Source organism: Pleurodeles waltl, chromosome 6 (genome assembly GCF_031143425.1).
Source record: "Pleurodeles waltl isolate 20211129_DDA chromosome 6, aPleWal1.hap1.20221129, whole genome shotgun sequence".
NCBI lineage: Eukaryota > Metazoa > Chordata > Amphibia > Caudata > Salamandridae > Pleurodeles > Pleurodeles waltl.
In genome coordinates, this window is record NC_090445.1 from 376,239,673 (window position 1) to 376,264,306 (window position 24,634).

Consider the following 24,634-nt stretch of genomic DNA (forward strand, 5'->3'; position numbering starts at 1 on the left):
AAAGAAGGCTGTACCTTTAAGAACACCCTATCCCACAATATACTGTAGTGGTACTTTGTCTGTGAGAGTCAGAGTCAGTTCTTTTTTATGTGAACTACAAACTCGTATGCCCTGATAGCCAGGGAGGAGCAAGGGTTGTGCATGACTTCAATAAAGATTTCTATGATGCAAAACTGTAACTAAAGGTATATAACTTATTCTTCTGCATCGCAGCATCTGCATTGATATTCCTATGTGTTGAATAGGGTAGCAAGCTGAAGAAAACCCAATAAAGCAGCTGTCAGGTATTTGTATGAGGTGAAAATCTTATGTGCGTTAGCTGGAGTAATCCAACCACATTGTACTAATGGATCAAGCCGAAAGGCTTGCAACTATTCAAATAGATTGCTCAAATCTTTATTTTCCGAACTTTGCTTCAGCTCGAGTTTCTGTGTCTAGAGAATAGTGTCTTGCAAAGGTGTGTATAGATTTCCAAGTAGCTGCCTTGTAGATATCTTGAATTTAAACTTGTCTGACCTAAGCTGTTGCTGCTTTCCCTTTTTTAAAGTGACCCTTAGGTTTGCCTGGTAAAGGTTTATTAGCAATTGGAGAACACAAAGAAATACAAGAAACTAACCATGTTGCATAGATAGTTTCAAAGCATCTAAGCCTTGTCCTAACGATCTTTAGTAAGTCCTCCCAGAATGCCCTAGAGACAAAGATTGGCGATGTGCAGGAAGATGTCGGTCTCTAGTGCAAAGACCTATGGAACACAGTGGATCACATCACAGAGGTGAAAGGTCGTGTGCCCACAGTAGAGGACAATGTCACAGATCTCAAGACTTAAGTTATCCAGCTGCTGTCCCAGACAAGTGGACTTCCCCACCGAACTGAGGATGCTGAGAACCACTCAGGGCTCAACAACTTGTGCTTCGTGGGGTTTCCAGATGTTGAAAACTCACGCCCCTGCCGAGTTCTTATCAACGTCCAAGAGGCCTAATCCACCCATGAATGGGGTAGGCGATGTATGCTCAGCGATGCCCCAGAAGAGCGGCTAAACCAGACTCCTCCCCCCTCCTAATCAAACCACCCATTCTGGACACATCCGGCTGGTAAACTCTTCATCCTTGCCTTGTTGGCTGACTGCGTGCGCCTCGGCAGGCACTGCATTGCATGGATCTGGCTTCCTGGAGGGATCCACCACTCCACTTCCATCTCAGACAAGTTGTTTTTGGTTTGAGATTTGCGTTATGGGTTGACAGATGCTTCTCAGGAGGGGGAAGCATGAGGTGGAGAGATGTTGGGGGGTTTGGCTGGCACACATTTGGGCAACAGTTTCGCTCACTCTTTTCTATGTCTTAACCCTTTTTTCACAGGTGGTCACATTAGTCCATTGCTGCTACTCCACGCGAGTGTTGCGAGCACACAGGTGCCCTATCTAGGGAACAACGACCCATTGCCCGCACACACCTTAGTGGTTCCTAATGCAACTGTCCCCTGACTCCCCAAGCCCCATCAGATTCACCAACACCCTAATGTAGTGGAATGTCAATGGCCTGCTGGATAAGGTTAAACACTTCTCTGTATTTAGCAGTGTCCACCATTCCTCCCCCTCTATTCTGATGCTACAAGAAACCCACTTAATGGGTTCCCAATGCCCCATGCTTGCCCACCATGCCTTCGACAGAGTCTATCATGCAGGGTTCACCAGAGGCTCTAGAGTGGCAATTTTGCTGCACCGCACCCTTCCCTTGACTGTTACTTCAATAAAGTCGGACTCTCAAGGTTGTTACATTGCTCTGACTGGGGTGCTGGACTGCCATCCACTTACTCTCCTGTGTGTATATATTCCCCCAAGTGGCACTAGTCTCATTCCTAGAGGTTCTCCTGGATGTAGTAACACAACTTTCATCTGGTTTTACTCTTATAGGGAGCGACTTTAATGCAGTCCTGGACCTTTCCGTCAACAGGCCTTCTCAACTGGGTCAACAGAATGGGTCTGCGATATGTGGCGAATAAGGCACCCTTAACTACAATTTACACATACCTCTGTGGCGCGGCACGCCACATACACATGCAGATAGATCTATTCCTCATGCCAGCCCCAGATGTGCTCTCTGTGGTCCATATTGAAATTCTTCCCCATGTGATATAAGACCATGCCCCCCCCCCCCTCCTTGCTTGCAGGTGACTCCGGCGACACTCAGTGCGCAATGTGGCGTCTGAATGGCTGGCACCTTCAAGAGGAATCTTTCACCCAGACCTTGGGGGAGGAACTTACACACTACTTTCACACTAATGTTGGGTCAGTGCAGTCACCCAGCTCTCTCTGGGCAGCTTACAAAGCCACTCTTGAGGTATACGCATCAACACCTCCTTAAGATAGTGGAACTCGCCAGACACCAGCACTTCACAAGTCTCGAGGCCCGGACCCTGCGCTTCAAGGCGCAACTCTCCCCCACTAATCACTCAGCATCACCAGGCAAATACTGTCGCTTCGGGGGAAGATTCGTCACCTTTCCCTTGAAACTGCAAAACACATGCAGCGAGCTTCCTTGGCACAGGTTTATGGATGGAGGAAGCTGTTGTACTGGCTGGCGCCTCAGCCATTAGCTAACAGGGTTATTCCAGAGATAATAGACAAAACGGGCCATTCCCACTGTGCCTCCTTAGCCATGCCCAAACCTTTGCTACATACTACGCGAAGCTGTACGCAGAGTGCTAGGATCCCCTGGCTGAGCAGGCCACCCCCCGAAGAGGTACCTCTCCTCTGACTCACCAACCTCAAAAGCCAGGAATTAGACAACGCCATTATGGTGGAAGAGATTAATGCAGCCATTTCATCGCTAGCAGTCGGTAAAGCCCTGGGCCCGGATATTTCTCCCGCAGAGTATTATAGTAAAACCAGGGAATTTATAGATCCACATCTGCTGAACTTTTATGCCAAAGTAGCGCAGAGAAGCGCCTCCAGCCTGAGCTTAATCAAGCTATGGTTCTAGTTATTCCGAAGTCACTGCCCCCACCCCTCACTTATTAAAAATGAAATAAAGATCTTTTCAGCTATTCTCACCCAACACATCCGTAAAGTACTCCCATCCTTAATCCACCCAAATCAGTGTGGGATAATGCCCTCCAGGAGTACTCAACACTGTCTCAGACGACTTCAAGTGGCCCTGGCTTATCATCATCACCTACCTCCCCAGTTGGCGCCGCTCCTCATAGATTTTGAGAAGGCTGATTGGTCTTACCTGTTCCATGTGCTGTTAAAGACCGGGATTGGTCCCAAAGCCTGGTACAAATCCTCTATTCTAACCCGCTAGCGGGAGTCCAGGTTAATGGAGTGGTGTTAGATGTCTCTCCTACAAGACATGGGACTCATAAGGGCTGTCCTCTGTCCTGCTTCTTTTTGCACCAACGATCGATGCTGCCCCTGGCGAGGATGCTGAGAGGTGACCACTGTTACAGGGATGGGTCTGGCCTACTGGACGTGAGGATCTTATTGCATTATACGCAGGCGATGTCCTCCTGTACTTGGCCAACCCAGCTAGAAGTAGCCCCGATGTTTGCAGCTCTTGGGTCTCTTCGTGGAGGCCTCGGGGCTGGCATTTAACCCAGCCAAATCTGTGTTAGTTCCACTGCACCCTGCACAGGATTGCTTTGACTGGCAACATAATATCCTGATCAGTCACCTCAGCTTCTGCTACCTGGGCTTCAAGTCACCCTGGAGCCTGAGTTGGCATGGTCCCTTAACGTCATGGGCAGGACAGCTCTATATATAATGATGCTGCTGCCCTGATTCCTTTACCTCTTCCATAATTTTCCCCATATGATCCCTAGGCACTGGTTTAATGAAATGGATTTGGTGGCAAAAGAGTTCCTGTGGCACAATTTGCACCCCCGCTTAGCATTTTCTACGTGCCAATGGGGCTTCTTTGAAGGGGGGCTCAGGATGTCCATCCTATATCTATTACCTAGGCCCACAATTGTTGGAGGTCAATGATTGGCTGGGAGGTGGGTGGTCGGATCCGACATACCAGCTACAACTCCTTACTTTAGGGTTTCCTTGCATTCTGACGCTGCTCTATGGCGCTCTGCTTCCCAACAGCATCCCTGAGGTGACTCGGAAGCTGTTTATTGGCTGGAGGGATGCATTACGCTCCAGACACCATGATGGCACGGTACCTGGCTTGGGGAGGTATCCGTTCTTGAGGGGTTTGCGACATGTTGAGGGTTCATACTTCGCCTGATTCGGTGCTTCCCAAATTAAGGCCCTCATTATGACCCTGGAGGTCGGCGGTAATATGGTGGACAATACTGCCAACAGGCTGGCGGTACTTTCCACCATATTATGACATTGGCGGTTTGGCTGAATCTCCAGCCCGGCGGACGTCACTGTACCGCCTGCGGGATAATGACCCCGCCTACTGCTATGGATTTCGTGGCTTCCTTACCGCCACGAAAATCATGGCGGTAGGCACTATCAATGACAGGCAATTCCTTCCCCGCCACTGACACAGGTCTTCCCAATCCCCCAACCCCCTACCCAGATTCCCCTCCAACCCACCCCTTCCTCTCCAGACCCCCCCTTCATTCACGCCCCTCCCTTCACACACGCATACACACACACCCATTCCCACATTCATCCACACATGCATACATCCATTCACACACACATCCGCACACACTTTCATACATACACGCAAACGCGCATTCACAGAACACAGCATAAACACACTCATACAACCATACACATTCAAGAAGGAACACACACCCGCATACACGCACAAACATTCACACACACACCCAAACACACACAACACCCCACTCCCCTGTCAGAGCACCCACTTACGTGTGTTTAGGGGGTCCTCCAGCAGGAGACGGGACAGGGCGCTGCTGCAAGCAGCAGCGTCCGCCAGCAGAACACCGCCAGGCTGTATTCATTCTCATAATACGGCTGGCAGCGGTCTACTGGCGTGGTGCTGCTGCTGGCAGCTTCGCCACCTTACCGCCATCCGCCGGCATGGCCACAGCTGGATTTCAGCCATCCTTCTGGCGGAAATCTGGCTGTGGTCATAATACAGTGGATGGCTGGTAGCCGCGGCAACGGTCTTTTGGCGGCTGTCACCGCAATAGTAGGTGGTTTGTACAGCCAATATCATAATGAGGGCCTTAGTCTGGTCGAAGCCAAGGCTATGATGGGTGCGGTGTGTCTCAATTGTATCGCACTCTGAGTATTAACACCATGGACCCCCTCTCCCCCAGTGGGCCTTAGATCTCGATGGGAGTGTTGGCTGTAACAGTTGGGTGACGAAGACTGGAGGGACACCCTGATGGCCCCTAGGGTTCCGACCATATCATTGTGGCTTAGACATGTCCAGATCTACTACCTACACTGTGCATATCCGACTCCAGATAGGATGCACAAGTCGGGACTCTGGGCCAGCTCTCTATGTCCTCATTACTCGCTGATTTTTTGTATGGTGTAGTATAGCGCGTGTAGTATAGCGCGCTACCGGGAGGTGATTGTCGCTGAACTTCTCACCATTCTGGACTTTGATAAAGGGATGACTCCATTGCTATTCTTGCTGGGTGTCCTCGAGGGTGTGGGGGGCAACCGAGAACAATTGAGCCTTTCTGTGGATGGCTCTGTTGGTAGTGAAAAGAGACATTGTGGTCCAGTGTGAAGCTTCCCTCGCTGACCCAGTGGAGGCGTGGCATGGACTGGTGCGCCCAACAGGAATAAACAGTATACAAGGCTCTGGGTTGTCCGAACAAACATGATAAAATATGGGGTAAATGGAATAGAAATATGGAGCCGGACATGTTATGAGGACCCAAAGCCCTGCTTCAAGATCTGTTGACTATTGCACTGTGTGGTCATGGGTGGGCCAAACTGTGACCTGTGTATGTGCTTTGCTGATGGATTTTAATGTTACTTTTTACACCTTTCAAAAAAATATATATTTATTTTTAAAAAACAGTTTATAAAAGATAATTTGACTTTTTTTTAGACCTTTCGATTTGTTTAAATAAAAACGCAGCACTCTTCTAACACCTACAGAATGCAGAGTTCTTTCCGCTGCTGTATTAGGGATAGGAGACTGACTGACTGGTTAACATGAAAATCTAAGAACACTTTAGGTAAAAATGTAGGATGTGTACGCAGAACTACTCTATTACAATGAAACATTGTGAATGGCTCACAAGATGACAACCCCTGTAACTCACTAACCCTAAGTGGAGAGGTAATGGCTAGTAAAAGGGCACTTTTCCATGACAATTCTTCTAATGTCGATTATTCTTGTAATGTCGATTTATGGATGCTTTTGAAAGGAGAGCCCAATAGCTTTGATAGTACGGAGTTTAATTCACAAGGATGAGATGGTCTCCAAACTGGAGGAAAAGCTTTTTTAAGTCCTTCTAAAGAATCCTTAACCATGGGAATCTTGAAGAAAGATGGTTGCATTAGAGATTTTCTGTACTCACTGCTAAGTGAACTTTAATGGAATGAAGTTGTAGACCTGACCCGGCCAAATGAAGCTAATACGGTAGGATGACTGACGTTCTCTTGTACATTATTCGGTTCATACCCATTGTTTGACACCACAAACAAAAACATCTCCACTTAAGGGCATAGCATGATCATGTTAATGGCTAATTTGATTCTTTAAGGATGTTCGTACAATCTTCAGGTAGATTTAAATAGCCATACTGTGTGATTTCAGGAGCCACGCTACCAAATTTAAGGATTGGATCGTTGGATGGAAAACCTAGCCCTGAAGCCTGGTTAGGAGATATGGTATGAGTGGAATGAATCTGTGACGTGTTATGGCTAGGTGAAGATCTGATCTACTACTGCCTCGGCCAATCCGGTGCAATTAGAATGATTTTGAGGCTTGATGTCCATAATTTCTGGATTACTTGTGGTATTAGTAGAATCAGTGAAAAAGCATATACAAGGTTGACAAATAAATCTAATGATGGTGCATCCCCATTCTTTGTGGATGGAGTTGTTCTTCATTGAGAACCCACGCGTGGTTTTCCTCGTGAAACTGAGGAAGTCTGCTTCTACATTTTGGATTCCTGTGATGTGGAAGGCTGTGAGCGATACCCCTTTCACTAGTTGTCTTGATTTTGTTCCACCTTGTTTGTTGATATAGTATATTGTAGTGGTATGTAGGATTAAATCATTAGATCTTTGGTGAGAGATGGAAGAAAGGACCAAAGTTCTAGATGTATAGCTTTTAGCTCTAATAAAGTTATGTGATAAGACTTCTCTTTTGAGACCAACTCCCTTGATTTGTGAGGAAGTTCATATGAGCGCCTTATCCTGAAAGTGAGGCATCTGTAATTATAGTTTGTGAGGGTGTTTCCTTCAGAGAAGGTATAAACTTGGTCTTCCCAATGACCAGTTTTCGGTGACCTCGATCCTCTGGTCAAATTTGTGGAGGTCTCATGAAGAGTTGTGCATTTGGGACTATGAATATGCAGAACGCGATGTATCTCAGAAGAGAGGCTATCTGATGGAAAATTGGTTTGACCTGCTTTGTTAAATGTGCACATTTCATATGAATTGATGACAGTCTCTCCTCTTCCGGACACTCTTTTTCCTTTTGTGTATCTATTTTTGCACCTAGAAATGTGAGCCACTGAAATGGTGTGGAGATCAATTTCTCGAAGCTGAATCATAAAATCAGCATGGATGATAGGTTTGCTGTGACGGTGAAATCTTTCTTTCGCTTTCCGAAGACATTGCCTTTATTAGCCAGTTGTCTAGGTATGGATTCAGAAAAAATCCTCTCATTCTTAAATGTGATGCTACCACTGTCATGTATTTGGAGAAGGTTTGGGGGCTGATTTGAAACCAAAGCAAGCATAGCTTATTGGTAATGATCGTTTCCCAGTAGAAATCTTAGAAATTGTCGGTGATGATGAGAAACTGGAATATGGAAGTATGCACCTTGTAGGTCTACTGGGCATAGCCAGTCGTTTTTTCTTATATGTGGGCATCCTTGATTTTTCTTTTTTCATATATTTGTTGAGGAATCTGAGATCCTGAACTGCCTGAAACTATATGTAAAGACATCTCTCAGACTAGAAAGTACTTTGAGTAGATACCCTGATTGATCTGATCTGAGGGAACCTTCTCTATTGCTGGTTTCTGCAGCAGAACAGAACAGATGTCACTTGTTGTAGGTTGTTTAGACAAGCCGTTGACACAGGCAGTGGACGAACTGGCAGAGGACTATGCTTAAACCAGAATCCATATCCGTTTTGTATGAAGTTTAACACCCATCTGTCCGAGATTATGGCTTTCCACTCTTCCAGGAAGAATTTCACCACTCCGCCCAGAGGAGCGGGTAACTGTGAAGGGGGTGCATTTGGACTGTGAAGGTTTTTGTTGGAGTGGAATTCCTCTTTTGAAATCGTCTTTAATATGGCCTTTGGGATTGTCTCGGCTGTTGCAAACATTGATAAAGCCACCTATGGTAGTATTACCGTTTGTCTCTAGATTTTACTGCTGTCTGTAGATTTTTTTGTTCCTCAAGGTCTACAGACTTTAGTGCTTCCGCCTCATTCTTCATACTCGTCTCTTCCTCAGTATGTTGTCCAAATAAAGAGAAACCTGAAAAAGGTAAATTCGCTATCTTCACCTGGGCATAAGGCTTTAGGGAAGACAGTCTCAGCCATGACCGTCATTGTAAGGAAATGCCATAATAGAATAAGGAGGCTGAGAGTGTGATAGAATCCTCTGCTGCACTAGATTGGTTCTAAATTAGTGAGCTCTGATTGACCATTTCAAGAAATCCTGTTGTCTGAATTGGTAAATCAGACAAAGGAATTCTTTCTATCCCAGACTTCTTGTTGCTATCTGCCTAGCCGTGGGGGCAGCTTTGGCATCTCAAGTTAGTGGAGGCTGTTCCACTGACCTTTTTCCCAATGGCATCTGTTCGCTTGCTATCCTTTTCCAGTGGAGCTGTGGATTCAGGTGCAGAAGCATGTCTACTCCTTACCAATTTAGGAATTATTGAATCCAGTTTAGGATCCATCTTTAAGAAATGTTTTAAGCATCACAAATACTGTTGGTTGAGGTGTAGCCATATTAATGTTAATTTTCATTGCATCTCTTACTAATGCATCTTGAAATGTAAGGATATCGTCTGCTGGAGGACTGAGGCAGAGAAGTCGGAGTATAGGACAAATGCATTGAGGTGGAAAAAAGCGATCCTGACCTTGATCTGAAGAGAGGGGGGGAGGTTCATAACTCCTCTGTCAGGAGGCGTTTTTGATGGTGATACTCTAATCGGAGATGAAGGTTTCCATTTTATGATGGGCAACTTAAAAGTGGCTGCTGAAAACCTTTCACCTGGAGGCAGATTCAAAGGGCCTAAAGGAATCTGTAAAGAATCGTACAGAGGAATTATTGGCCTTATAGGATGAAGTAAAGTATCTGATTTAACCAATGGCGCCTCCGACTGCTCAGATGCGGATAAATGCACAGAAGGAGACCAACCTTTCTGGGGAAAAGGACAGACTGATTTGATGTACCATAGACGTTGAGACAAGTGTGATCGACGTTGTGCAAGTTGTTCTTGCTTAAATGGGAGTCTTTGACAGGGAAAGATGTATTTTCGGCATTGAATGGTGTGGCTTTGACGTAGAATGATGCAATGTCAATGTCAAATGGTGAGATCTCGACGACGATCGACATGTCTTCACTGTTGAACGAGAGAGGATGGCAGTGAAGTTGGTGCTGTCGTAGTCTTCAACGTCGATGGCGGTAATGGCAATCTCTCTGTTGACTTGGACGCCCAGCAGCGATGAAGGTATGTCAACATCAACCCTTCTTTGGGCGGTGAAAAAGTTGGAGTCAAACCCCTCCGCAGCAACATCGATGTTCTTGACATCCGTGAACGGTGCTGATAAGAGTGGCATTGATGTTGATGTCGGGATGGAGATTTTTTTTTTTAATCTGTAAATCTCCCTCTGTGGGAGTCAATACCAGTTTTTTTAACAACTTGCAGCAGAATAATGAGATGTTTCCAGTCTTTTTCCCTTGTTTCTTTCTTCATCTGCTTTCATGTCTTGCATTGAACATCACTGTGTGATTCCCTCCCTTTCTTTGAGTTTCCTCTTCGACATTTTCTTACAAACATCAAATTATTTTGTCTGGTGTGATGGTGAAAGACAAACCACAAAAACTTTATGAGCATCAGAGCTCGCCTTCTTTCTTTCCCATATTGGGCAGTTTGTAAAAAGAAGGCCTTGTGACTGAAAAAACTTGTCAGAAATAGGAAAAAATGAATCGACAATTGAAATGTCAAGTGTAATGCTTTTTGCAAGGGCTGAATATAAGTATAAATGTTTTGGAAGTGTGAAAAAACTCCTCAGGTGTTCAGACATCCTGTCTGAAGAAGCCAGAAAAAAGAAATGCTGCTACAGTGCATTTTGGGATAGGGTGCTTCTGAGGTTCTTAAAGGTACAGGATTTCTTTTTAACCTCTGTCAGTAAAAGCCTGTTAGGCTGCATTTTCTCCTCATGCTTTTGGTATGAAGGTAGCCTTTTCCATGACAAAGTGTTGTACATTCAACAGCTATGTAATTGCCTCAACTACTTTTCTATAGAATTTATAAGGAAAATACATCACTGACAGACTGAGACACTATGGAAAATTATTTTGAGTGATAAACATTCTTCAATTACATTTTCGTCAAAGTATAAGCATATTAAAGGTGTTCCAGGGTCTGTGCACGCTGTGGGGAAATTATTCAAAATGTATAACTATCAATGAAGATCCTATGATTTAGAACTATAAGGCATTTATATCCAGAACAACATACCCACAGATGAACAAAGTAGAGCTAGTACGAGTCACTGAAGTTTTATTGCCCCGAGAGAGAAACAATGCCCGAGTTCAGCCATCAGTTGCTGTTCAATACCCTTTTTACATGCTCACTTCTCTTCCTCTGTGGTCAATGTTTCGCTTCTCAATGGTCCCTCGTTCCTTGCTATTAGGCTACATTCCTGTTAGTGAAGTTGCTGTTCTTACTCACTTACACCATGCTCTTTTCCAGTACAGTCTGCCCTTAAAGTCAGAATGCTGGTTCTGCAGTAGAGAGACTGTGTCCCTCTCAACACAACCTGCCCAGTGACGAGGTGCCAAGCCCAGCATATTCTATCCAATTATTGTAGCAATTCACTAGTATTATCTGAACTGCTGCCTATTTCTTTTCTTATTGGCCACCATCATAGAAGAAAGCAAGAGAAGGTTAATGCCCGACAGAATGTCAAACCCACTCACTTTTAAAAACTTTAAATACCAAATAAAGTAGTAGTTCTTTTAGGATATTGCACCCCAGTGCAAAATAACTTCACAGGCGAAATGGGGTTCTTGTGACCACTGACCTGCTCAGCTGCCAGGAATTCTCCATAGTTATCCAGGAAGTTGCCTACAAGAACAGAGGCAACAATAGTGAGCCCTTTTCCTGCTTTGAGCTGAGTGGCAAAAGTCAGCAGACGAGGATGCTTCACATGGAGGTCCTCATCCAGCTTCAGCATCACCAAGAGCTGGGGCCTGTAGAGATAAAGCAGAGATGGGTAAATACAGAACTAATGTAGATAGCTCCTAGGGATGAAAACACACTAGACAAATTCTGATATGCTTGTGTGTATAAATACACTCTGCAAATCACCTGTCTTTCATTGAAAAAAGAAGGACCCTTAGATCTAAAGTAAGCAGCTCAAAGGAAGCTATTCAAAGTGATTCTAAATGTCTTGCAATTGCAAGTGATATCATTGTGAGCACATACACAAAGAGTTTTCCATGGGCCCCCATCACCCACCCACTCCTTCAACGCTTGATGCATCATAATGAAGTCTATGATGGTACACCACTTTACCTGGCATCCAAAATCAAGGCATCAATAGAATACCACCAAACATGCAGCACCAGCATCAGTAGATTAGACAGCAGCAAATGTAGTAAAACGTTGTATGCCAAGCCTCCTTCCACCACACCTCAGAGTTAAAGAATGACCTCCTAAGTTAAGTCTGCCTGCTAGGATCCATCCATCCTCTGCTGCAGAAAACAGCTGAATGCCCTGGTCTTTCGAACATTCCTCAACAATACTTTCTTGATCACCACATTAGCCGTGGAACTGCCCATCTTATCTCCCTCTCCTATGCCCGACCAATCCCCAACAGGACCCCCTGCTAATCAAGGTTCTTTCCCACCCATACCACAATTATAGTTAGCTTTGTGCTCACTAAATTCACATATATACATAGACAAAGTGCATTTAGCTTTACTGAATATTCTGTGCACAAAAGTCAGGGGGACTCTACCTTTGTGAATGATTCTTTGATACCTGCAGTGAACTCTCCTTTTTATAAATTATAATTTGTAATAATATTTCTAGGTGAGACCATTGCAATCCCATCCCAAGTGAGATCCCTTTCCCTACTATCAAGATATCATTTTTTTTTTTACTGTAGCAATGCAGGTTGACCACTACAAACAGAAGTAAAAGAGGGTCATATAACTGCACTAGAGCCAGAACAATTTATGGAAAGATGATATTTAATTGCTTTAATATTCATTTATGGGGATGGTCTTAACATATGAAATTAATGTTCTCAGAATAGGAGTATGTCAAAGGTGAATTTCATATGAAATTCCCTTTTGTGGCTGGACATCTAGTTGCCCCAACCCACCATGTTTACACGCTATTGTTCTAACTTGTTCTCCTCATACCATTTACCAATTATCCTCATTCTCCAACAAGTATGTGCACTTTATCCCCTGTTGTTTTTAGTCTTACTCGTTCATGGTCAACATCCAGCTGGGCACATACACTGTCAGCTGTCCAGGATCTAAACTTGGATATCCCTGGCTCTAGTGGATGTTGATTATAAGGTATTACATCCAAGTCAACAACACCCTCCCCTGGGGTCACTGTTCCTCTTCCTCATCCTCTGTGGTAACAACTCTTTCTGATGGATAAATATTTATACATATTACATTTTATGCATTTACATCACCTGCAAATGTAACTACATATACTTCATGATGGCACCTATGGTATGCAAAGGTACTGCTGAAAAGTTTCCAGATCCGGTCTGACGCTTGGGGAATATTCATAAGATGAGAAATCTGCAGTTAGAAGTATCCACCAGGAGTTATATTTATCTCCGCTTCCTGCCCAGATCCCATTGTTAATGACCACACTCCTGCCACTCTGACTTAATCTTAGTGTCTAGGACAGCTCTTTTCCCTCCCTCCATAGGTGCCAGTAACAGTGTCCACGCCTTCCAGCTATCATCCCATTGCCTATGCTTCAGCTTCACTCTCCCCATCTTCGTACAGGTGTTTAACTCTCATATGAGAGCCACTACTTACTGGCCACTTGGTACTGTATCAAGCACTTTTAATGTCCACCTCACTGTAGGAGACAAAAGGTGATCTGCATATGCAAAGGAAAAGTTTTCTTCTGCTTTAGAACTCCTCTTCCTGCCTCACATCTCCATCACTTTTTCACCCTAACTGCTGCAGTTTGAGACTGTTCTCAGCAGGAATTTTACAAAAACCTCTGTGCAGGTTTTTCTCCAATGATTTATTTACAGGTAAATAATTATTTTGTTTATTTGGTGTATAACAATTAAGGTTGGTAGCATCTGGGCACTTTTGTAATAATTACATTTTAATGCACTACTATATAAAACAGCAATTTTACCCCAAATTGGTTAGAGCCAACACATGTAAATTTCGTTTTGCCTCAAGTTATTTTAAGTAAACATTATTGTTTAATCAGGCCCCCGTTTCTGGGGTAGTTGGTTGGGTTCTTTAATATTATTTATCTTAATTATTTTTCAATACTACTTTCCATACTTAGTATTCTCCTCGCATTTAATTTTATCATACATGTTTTTGTTGCCTTTGTAGTGCTAACTAGCATAAAAATCCTTATTAGATAAAAAAAAAAAACTGCACAGTAATTACATTTGATCTCATTTTTCTTTTCCTGTGAACAGTTATGTTAATTTAAGGCAGTAATTTAAAGCCTAACTGTTGCTTCTGTACGTGTTTTAATATATTTTCTTTCACATTAATCAATGCATGAGTGACAGCATGTGCCTATTTAAACTATGATGTTCAGGAGGTATTAAGGCCTGACATTTAAAGCTTACTCTTGAAGGTTGTCTATTTGAACCATGCTTGAGGTACACGACTTACTGACGGTGCAGGTAAGGTGGACAGAAGTGCTCCGTGGTCACTTCGTCCTTGGGGGAGCTAGGGTATGGTCAGAGAACCACCATGGCAGGGGCAACAGCTCAGTTACTCCAGGAATGACACACAGCCAGCAGTGCAGCTTGGGACTGCCCACACAAAGGTAAGATGCATTGCACAGGACAGCAGTTCAGTGGGGTGACTGACTGTGCTTACTTTGTGCCGCTGACTGTAGCTGGTGGGCACTGACACTCCTTTTTTGGGGACCAGGACTTAATATTCATCTTTAGACTTTGAACCAGAAAAAGAGAGAGAAAGGCAAAACAGAGAGAACGAAGTAGTAAAAGAAATATAGGAAAATAGTTACAAAGAGAGAAAGCAGGGATCAGGGATAACAGGTAGAGGAAGAAAGAGGCTTTAGGAGAACTCAAGACTACACAGCTTTGCTGGTAGTAAACCCTTACATTTGCAGCACCAGAGGCGGGCGTCAAAGTACAACTTTGGACCCCAAAATGTATTGTTACACAAATTAAGCACTCCTGAACGGGGTAAGGGCGAAAAGCTGTCTGTACTTTGAGGTTGCTTGATCTATCACTGTCTGAACCACTTACAGCGGGGGGCTCTGATGGGAGGGGGTTCTATCAGATGCATTTGTTTACTGTCTTGGGCCCCAGGATGACTTGCTGAATTTACCTCATCCAGGAAAAGTAAACACAAAGAATTGTTCCTGCTCCGCTTAAGTGTATTAGAATCCAGAAACGGACACAACATCTAGAAAACAATGGCTGACACAGTGACTGTTAAAGAGGGAGTACAGCATGGTAAAACATGCAATAGATTTCTACATGCAAGAAAAGGGAGGCAGTAGATTTCTATCATTATTAAGAAACAACCTATGGAGCGCCCTAAAAACCTAGGTCTGGGGTTTCTTTCAGTACGCTCTCATGTAACCATAAACTCACACACTAGCATCAGGAGGCTAGTCATAATAGACTAAATAAAAGGTTTGATCAGGAAGAGTCAAGTAAGCAGTATCCTCGCTATGTGTATCATGTTAAAAGGCCTGTACCCCGTAACTTTAAGTCAGCTGTCACCACTGGTATTGCTGTCATGTCCTTGTCTTCTAGGTCAGTGGACCTCTACAGTCCAGGACTGTCTAGTGCTATGGTTAGCAGCAACCTACACATCAGCAGATCATTCTCTGTATGGGAGAACATACCAGGTTGAATAGCATGATAAAATAGGGAGCAGGACGTCACATAGCACTGGCACAAAGGAACCTTTGATGTTACAATGTACGTCCGTTAACCTTTTTGTAAAGCATTTTATTTTCATGTTAATGAATATCTGTTTATATAGTTAACGAAGTAATGAAATTCAAATAATGCTTCATACAAATAAAAAGGAAACTTGTTTGATATTTCTGAGGGCAGGTCAGGCACAGCTGAAATGTTGCCAGGGTGGGAAGGGAAAACATTGGTACAGACATTTAACTGTGGCTCACATAACATACTATGATACTATTCATTATAGGGTAAGGGCACATTTTTGCATGACATTTGCTGATGCCTCAGATTGGAAGGTGAAGTACACAAGCAATGCATGGAGGAGCACTATCACAACCACTTGCTTAGAGCATCTGCATTTTGAGATTTCCTCCAACTACTTTGCAACCAACTCCGATGGCCTCTGAAGTACAAGTTACTTATCTTCAGTAACGAAATAACTGGTAGAGAAATATTCTAGTTGCATATTCCTTACCTTAGAATTTTCCCCCAGGCATCAGACTGGATCCAGAGATTTTTCTTCGAGCAATACCCTTGCGCGTCGGTAGGTGGCGTTGGTCGACTCCGCAGGCGTCGTGGCAGCTGTGATGACGTCGGGAGTAGTACATAGATGCCGCCCTCACGCAGTGACGTCAGTTTCTTTTAACGACTTTCCACACAAGAGCGCAGAGCCGCTACGAACACCGAGATTGGTGCACCAGAGCTAAGGACCTGAAAAGGGGGGAATCCCTGTCCCTAGAAATCAGTTTGCAAGCGGGAGAATGGGTGGGCGGTAAGGAATCTGCAACTGGAATATGTCTCTACCAGATATTTAGTTACCGAAGGTAAGTAACTTGTACATCTGATAGAGACTTCTAGTTGCAGATTCCTTACCTTAAAATAGATACCCAAGCAATGCCATCCTCGGTGGTGGGCTGCGAACCAAGATCATACTAGAAAGTCCTGTAAGACCGAACAACCAAAATAGCTGTCTCGACGGACCTGACTGTCCAGGCAGTAGTGCTAAGCAAACATGTGCAGGGACGCCCACGTAGCTGCCTGGAAGATATCCAGGACAGGAACTCAGCGTGCTAACGCATTGGAAGCAGCAGTTGCACTGGTGGAATGAGCACGCAAGCCTTCAGGAGGTTGCTTTTTGGCCAAAGCATAGCACAGTTTGATGCAAAGAAGCACCTATCGAGAGATGGTACGCTTTTGCACCGCCTTCCCTTTTTTCGTATCCACATACCCAACGAAGAGTTGATCATCCACCCGGAAATCTTTAGTACAATTGAGGGAGAACACCAATGCTCTTTTTGGGTCCAGACGGTGGAGTCTCTCCTCCTCATGGGAAGGATGTGGGGGTGGTAGAAAGTAGGCAAAGTGATGGACTGGCCTACATGAAAGGGTGTAATCACCTTAAGAAGGATGCCCTAGTGCGCAACACGACTGTCAGGGTGCACAGACAAGTATGGTGGTTTTGAGGAAAGGGCCCACACTTACTCTGTGAGCAGAGGTGATAGCGACTAGAAAGACAGTTTTGAAGGTGAGGAGCCGCAAGGGACAATTATGCATTGGCTCAAAAGGGGTACACATCAAATAAGTAAGTACAAGATTAAGGCCCCACTGAGGCATGATAAATGGAGTGGGAGGAAATAAATCGGTGAGCCCTTTTAGGAATCTACTCACAATAGGAGATTTAAAGAGTGAGGGCTAATCAGGTAGCCTAAGAAAGGCCGAAATGGCAGATAAATACCCTTTAAGGGTGCCCAAAGCAGAGCCTTGCTGGGCTAAAGAAAGAATGAACAGAAGAACCTCGGACAGAGGGGCAGAAAGGGGATCAACAGATTTGTTGGTACACCATGCCACAAATTTATTTCAACTACAGGTGTAGGAAGCTGGCTCTGTACATACTATCTCAAAGTAAGAGATAGTGTGCACAGAGTCCAAGGGTTCCCCTTAGAGGTAAGACAGTGGCAAAATTAAATAATTCTAATGCTCTATTTTGTGGTAGTGTGGTTGAGCAGTAGGCTTATCAGAGGGTAGAGTTAAGCATTTGTTGTACACACACAGGCAATAAATGAGGAACACACACTCAAAGACTTACTCCAGGCCAATAGGTTTTTATATAGAAAAATATATTTTCTTAGTTTATTTTAGGAACCACAGGTTCAAGATTTGAAGTAAACACATAAAATGCAAGGTACTTCACACAGGTACGTTAGGAACTTTGAATAAAAGCAATATCATACACAGTCTTTGTTAAAATGGCAATAAGCTTTTTTTAAAGTGGACACTGCAAAAATCAACAGTTCCTGGGGGAGGTAAGTAAAGGTTAGTTTGTGAGGTAAGACAGACACTCACAAGTCTCAGTTCCTGGGCATAAGCACCCCACTGTTGGGGGTTCAAGGCAACCCCAAAGTTACCACACCAGCAGCTCAGGGCTGGTCAGGTGCAGAGGTCAAAGAGGTGCCCAAAACACATAGGCGCCTATGGAGAACAGGGGTGCTCCGGTTCCAGTCTGCCAGCAGGTAAGTACCAGCGTCCTCGGTGGGCAGACCAGGGGGGTTTTGTAGAGCACTGGGGGGGGGGGGGCACAATTAGGCACACAAATCACGCCCTCAGCGGCACAGGGGCAGTCGGGTGCAGTGTGCAAAGCAGGCGTCGGGTTTCAGATAGGAAACAATGGAGGGACCCGGGGGTCACTCTAGCGGTGCAGGCAGGCACGGGGGGCTTCTCGAGACAGCCACCACCTGGGCTAGGCAGAGGGTCGTCTGGGGGTCACTCCTGCACTGAGGTTTGGTTCCTTCAGGTCCTTGTTACAGGCAGTCGCGGTCAGGGGGAGCCTCTGGATTCTCTCTGCAGGCGTCGCTGTGGGAGGCCAGGGGGGTCGTCTTGGGCTACTCACAGAGTCGCAGTCGCCGGGGAGTCCTCCCTGTGGTGTTTGTTCTCTGGATCTCAAGCCGGGGGCGTCAGGTGCAGAGTGGGAAGTCTCACGCTTCCGGCGGGAAACGTGAAGTCTTTAAAAGTTGCTTCTTTGTTGCAAAGAAGTTGCTGTTATTGAGCAGAGCCGCTGCTCACTGGAAGTTTCTTGGTCCTTTGGTCCAGGGCAGTCCTCTGAGGCTTCAGAGGTCGCTGTTCTCTGTCGGATGCGTCGCTGGCTGCAGGTTTTCGAGTCAGGGGACAGGCCGGTAGGGCTGGGGCCAAAGCAGTTGTCGTCTTCCGTCTTCTCTGCAGGCTTGTAGGTCAACAGTCCTTTTTGTTTCTTCAGGTTGCAGGAATCTGATTTCTTGGGTTCAGGGTTGCCCCTGAATACTCAATTCAGAGGTGTGTTTAGGTCTGGGGGGCAGTAGCCAATGGCTACTGTCATTGAGGGTGGCTACACCCTCCTTGTGCCTCTTCCCTGAGGGGAGGGGGAGCACATCCCTATTCCTATTGGGGGAATCCTCCAAAATCAAGATGGAGGATTTCTAAAGGCAGGGGTAACCTCAGCTCAGGAAAACCTTAGGGGCTGTCCTAACTGGTTGGTGACTCCTCCTTGTTTTTCTCATTATCTCCCCTGGACTTGCCGCTAAAGGTGGGGGCTGTGTCCAGGGGGAGGGGATCTCCACTAGCTGGAGTGCCCTGGGGCATGTTAACACGAAGCCTGGGCCTTTGAGGCTCACTGCTAGGTGTTACAGTTCCTGCAAGGGGAGGTGTGAAGCACCTCCACCCAGAGCAGGCTTTGTTTCTGGCCTCAGAGCGCACAAATGCCCTCACCCCACGGGGTCAGAAACTCGTCTCTCAGCAGCAGGCTGGCACAGACCAGTCGGTCCTGCACTGAAAGATTGGGTAAAATACAGGAGGCATCTCTAAGATGCCCTCTGTGTGCATTTTTAATAAATACAACACTGGCATCAGTGTGGGTTTATTATTCAGAGAAGTTTGATACCAATTCATAAGGGTCCAGGGACCCCTCCAATTCCTCCCCATATTTGTACCCATAGGAAAAAGGGTCTGAATCCGACCTGGGGTGAATAAGCCCCATCGAAGCCAAAGGCGGCGTCAGCCGACGCTGCTCTGACTTGTCGGGGATAAGAATTGGGTCGACGTCGAAAGTGGGCACAAACCGATGTTGGAAGCGTCGCTAATCGAACCGGCGTTGGGGAAGGTCTCAAGGGTGCGACCAGCACCGGTGCGTATCCACGCACGGATGCGGAGGCGACCTCGGTGGCCGGGGCCGAAGCCGCCGGCGCGGAAACTGAAGTCCCTCAGGGAAGTGCTGAGCCGACCCAGACACAGGCTCCGAGGACAGAGGCCTAGTGCTTGGGCGCTCTTCCCGCGTCACGTGGGCCGAGCGACGGGGCGAAGTCTGAGAGTGATGGGCCTTCTTCTTCTTCTTACCTTGACCCGAGGATTTAGAAGAAGACAAGTGGTGATGACTCCGCGACCGATCTCAAGACATTCCTCACGAACGAGACCGGGACCTACGCGGAGTTGAGTGCCAGGCTGCCATTAGCTTTAGGGACCGCTCCTTCAAAGCCTTCGGGTGCATTGCCCGGCACTCGGAGAAAGACTTTGGGTCGTGGTCGCGCTCGAGGCACCACAGACAAACGCAATGAGCATCCGTCACCGACATCGTCCCTTGGCAGTCCTCACAAGGCTTGAACCCGGTCTTCGGGGACATCCTCGACGCACCAAAGTCGCACAGAAAAAACTCGATAACGGTCGAATTTGGGCAAAAATTTGCCAGGGTAGCTCTTCTCCGGATCAGCACGTGTCACGGAAAGAAAAGAACTAACGTCACTGCGCGAGGGCGGCATCTATGTACTACTCCCGACATCATCACGGTGACCATGACGCCTACGGAGTTGACCGACGCCAGCTACCGACGCGCAAGGGTATTGCTCGAAGAAAATTTTTCAGATCCAGTCTAACGCCTGGGGGAAAATTCTAAGGTAAGGAATCTGCAACTAGAAGTCTCTACCAGATTAAAAAGTTTATCTTTAGTAGAAAATTACGTTGGTATTTTCTAAACAAAGATTAGATGGTGGCTAAGCGCTGTGTATGCATCTACAATGCAGCAATTTTGCTTGATATTTTCACCGTAACCGTACTATATAGAAGTAATGCAATGGCTCTCAGAAACTTGGCTTTTGGAATATGATGATGGGAACTGGCTTTGGGTCGCACAGGCCACTAGCTATTCGGGGTTGGCCTTGATATTAGCCTTGGAATACAGCACTTATTAATTATGAGGCAGTTTTACATATCGCCATATGTTGCCTTATGGCTATTATAGAGCACCAAGGAATAACAAGGAGTACTACAATTCAGGAATTATATTAGCATAGGTTAAGTCCAATAGGCTATGAGGCACAGGCACCATTCAGCAGTCTTCAAACACCATCCTAAAACTGCTGCTGAGCCCTTAGCCGAACAAATTCAGCTTTGAATATATTTCTAAAAAGAAAGTAGTCAAGTTTTGCTCTCAGAGTGGGATGCAAAATGCTCCTGAGTTTGGGCCCTGGACTACTGTTTGGACTACTGTTTGGACTTACATCTAACAAATCGACATTTGCCACAGGTCTTTGAATATGGCCTCTGTGCACAGGCCTTTAGGGCATGCATGGTCTTGGGCCACAGACCTCTAGGAACTGGGAATGGTAAAACAACTTTGATGAAATGCTTTTGTGCACTGGCACCCTCATCTTCAAATGGTTCTATCCGTGGTTCATACAAGGGTGTTTTAAGGATGTTATTGGTATGACATGCTATGATCAGTACAAGTGTGAAGGTAACGTGCAGAGGAAGCAGGTGTGTATGTTTATTGTGTCCGTTTATTGTGTCCCCCAGTGGTAGGGTAAAAGGAAAGTGCGGGTGAATTGTACCCACTGCCTTAGGTCGATATGTTTCTGTAGGAAAGTACCATCTTGCCTGGCATGTTACCCCCTATTTTTTCACTGTATATATGTTGTTTTAGTTGTATGTGTCACTGGGACCCTGCTAGTCGGGGCCCCAGTGCTCATAAGTGTGCCTGAATGTGTTACCTGTTTTATGACTAACTGTCTCACTGAGGCTCTGCTAATCAGAACCTCAGTGGTTATGCTCGCTCATTTCTTTCAAATTGTCACTAACAGGCTAGTGACCAATTTTACCAATTTACATTGGCTTACTGGAACACCCTTATAATTCCCTAGTATATGGTACTGAGGTACCCTGGGTATTGGGGTTCCAGGAGATCCCTATGGGCTGCAGCATTTCTTTTGCTACCCATAGGGAGCTCTGACAATTCTTACACAGGCCTGCCACTGCAGCCTGCGTGAAATAACGTCCACGTTATTTCACAGCCATTTTACACTGCACTTAAGTAACTTATAAGTCACCTATATGTCTAACCTTTACCTGGTAAAGGTTGGGTGCTAAGTTACTTAGTGTGAGGGCACCCTGGCACTAGCCAAGGTGCCCCCACATTGTTCAGGGCCAATTCCCCGGACTTTGTGAGTGCGGGGACACCATTACACGCGTGCACTACATATAGGTCACTACCTATATGTAGCTTCACAATGGTAACTCCGAATATGGCCATGTAATATGTCTATGATCATGGAATTGCCCCCTCTATGCCATCCTGACATAGTTGGCACAATCCCATGATCCCAGTGGTCTGTAGCACAGACCCTTGTACTGCCAAACTGCCTTTCCCGGGGTTTCACTGCAGCTGCTGCTGCTGCCAACCCCTCAGACAGGCTTCTGCCCTCCTGGGGTCCAGCCAGGCCTGGCCCAGGATGGCAGAACAAAGGACTTCCTCTGAGAGAGGGTGTTACACCCTCTCCCTTTGGAAAATGGTGTGAAGGCAGGGGAGGAGTAGCCTCCCCCAGCCTCTGGAAATGCTTTCATGGGCACACATGGTGCCCATTTCTGCATAAGCCAGTCTACACCGGTTCAGGGACCCCTTAGCCCTGCTCTGGCGCGAAACTGGACAAAGGAAAGGGGAGTGACCACTCCCCTGACCTGTACCTCCCCTGGGAGGTGCCCAGAGCTCCTCCAGTGTGCTCCAGACCTCTGCCATCTTGGAAACAGTGGTGCTGCTGGCACACTGGACTGCTCTGAGTGGCCAGTGCCAGCAGGTGACGTCAGAGACTCCTTCTGATAGGCTCCTTCAGGTGTTGCTAGCCTATCTTCTCTCCTAAGTAGCCAAACCCTCTTTTCTGGCTATTTAGGGTCTCAGTCTTTGGGGATTCTTGAGATAACGAATGCAAGAGCTCATCCGAGTTCCTCTGCATCTCTCTCTTCACCTTCTGCCAAGGAATCGACTGCAGACCGCGCTGGAAGCCTGCAAAACTGCAACATAGTAGCGAAGACGACTACTGCAACTCTGTAACGCTGATCCTGCCGCCTTCTCGACTGTTTTCCTGGTGGTGCATGCTGAGGGGGTAGTCTGCCTCCTCTCTGCACTAGAAGCTCCGAAGAAATCTCCCGTGGGTCGACGGAATCGTCCCCCTGCAACCGCAGGCACCAAAGAACTGCATCACCGGTACCCTGGGTCTCCTCTCAGCACGACGAGCGAGGTCCCTTGAATCCAGCAACTCTGTCCAAGTGACTCACACAGTCCAGTGACTCTTCAGTCCAAGTTTGGTGGAGGTAAGTCCTTGCCTCCCCACGCCAGACTGCATTGCTGGGAACCGCGACTTTTGCAGCTACTCCGGCCTCCGTGCACTTCCGGCGGAAATCCTTTGTGCACAGTCCAGCCTGGGTCTACGGCACTCTAACCTGCATTGCACGACCTCCTAAGTTGTTCTCCGGCGACGTGGGACTCCTTTGTGCGACTTCGCGTGAGCACCGTTTCACAAATCCTCGTAGTGCCTGTTTCTGGCACTTCTGCGGGTGCTGCTTGCTGCTGAGAGGGCTCCTTGTCTTGCGCGACACCCCCTCTGTCCCCTGATGCAATTGGCGACATCCTGGACCCTCCTGGGCCACAGCAGCATCCAAAAACACTAACCGCACGATTTGCAGCTAGCAAGGCTTGTTGGCGGTCTTTCGGCGGGAAAACACTTCTGCACGACTCTCCACGGCGTGAGGGATCCATCCTCCAAAGGGGAAGTCTCTAGCCCTTGTCGTTCCTGCAGAAACCTAAGCTTCTACTGTCCAGTAGCAGCTTCTTTGCACCCACAGCTGGCATTTCCTGGGCATCTGCCCATCTCCGACTTGCTTGTGACTTTTGGACTTGGTCCCCTTGTTCCACAGGTACCCTCGACTGGAAATCCATCGTTGTTGCATTGTGGGTTTGTGTCTTTTCTGCAGAATTCCCCTATCACGACTTCTATGTCCTTTGGGGAACTTTAGTGCACTTTGCACTCACTTTTCAGGGTCTTGGGGTGGGCTATTTTTCTAACCCTTACTATTTTCTAATAGTCCCAGCGACCCTCTACAAGGTCACATAGGTTTGGGGTCCATTCGTGGTTCGCATTCCACTTTTGGAGTATATGGATTGTGTTGCCCCTATCCCTATGTGTCCCCATTGCATCCTATTGTAACTATACATTGTTTGCACTGTTTTCTAATACTATTACTGCATATTTTGGTATTGTGTACATATATCTTGTGTATATTTGCTATCCTCATACTGAGGGTACTCAGTGAGATACTTTTGGCATATTGTCATAAACATAAAGTACCTTTATTTTTAGTATATCTGTGTATTGTGTTTTCTTGTGATATTGTGCATATGACACTAGTGGTACTGTAGGAGCTTCACTCGTCTCCTAGTTCAGCCTAAGCTGCTCTGCTAAGCTACCATTATCTATCAGCCTATGCTGCTAGACACCCTATACACTAATAAGGGATAACTGGGCCTGGTGCAAGGTGCAAGTACCCCTAGGTACTCACTACAAGCCAGTCCAGCCTCCTACATTGGTTTTGCAGCGGTGGGATAAGTGCTTTGAGACTACTTACCACTCTTGTCATTGTACTTTTCATAAGAGAAAAATATACAAAACAAGTTCAGTGTATGTACACCTAACCAAAAAGTTTTGCATTTCTTTTCTCACCTCTTTTCTAAAGTGCTGAAAAGTACCTCTAAACTTGCTTTAAAAGTTCTTAAAAAGTTTTAAAAGTTTTTTTCTGTCTTTCTAAAAATTCTGAAAACTTTTTTCTCTTTTTCTATCACTTTAACTCTTTCTAA

At 46.0% G+C, this 24,634-nt stretch overlaps 1 protein-coding gene across 4 annotated transcripts in view; it reads right to left on the bottom strand.

Moving 5' to 3' along the window:
• The window catches only part of SLC12A6 (solute carrier family 12 member 6), an 830,972-nt gene that overhangs the window by 179,928 nt on the left and 626,410 nt on the right, over nt 1–24,634 (bottom strand). For all 4 annotated transcript variants that reach the window (XM_069238301.1, XM_069238300.1, XM_069238303.1 and 1 more), the window contains one exon: nt 11,386–11,554. In XM_069238301.1, coding sequence (XP_069094402.1) covers nt 11,386–11,554 — 169 coding nt within the window. The remainder of the gene's footprint in view (nt 1–11,385; nt 11,555–24,634) is intronic.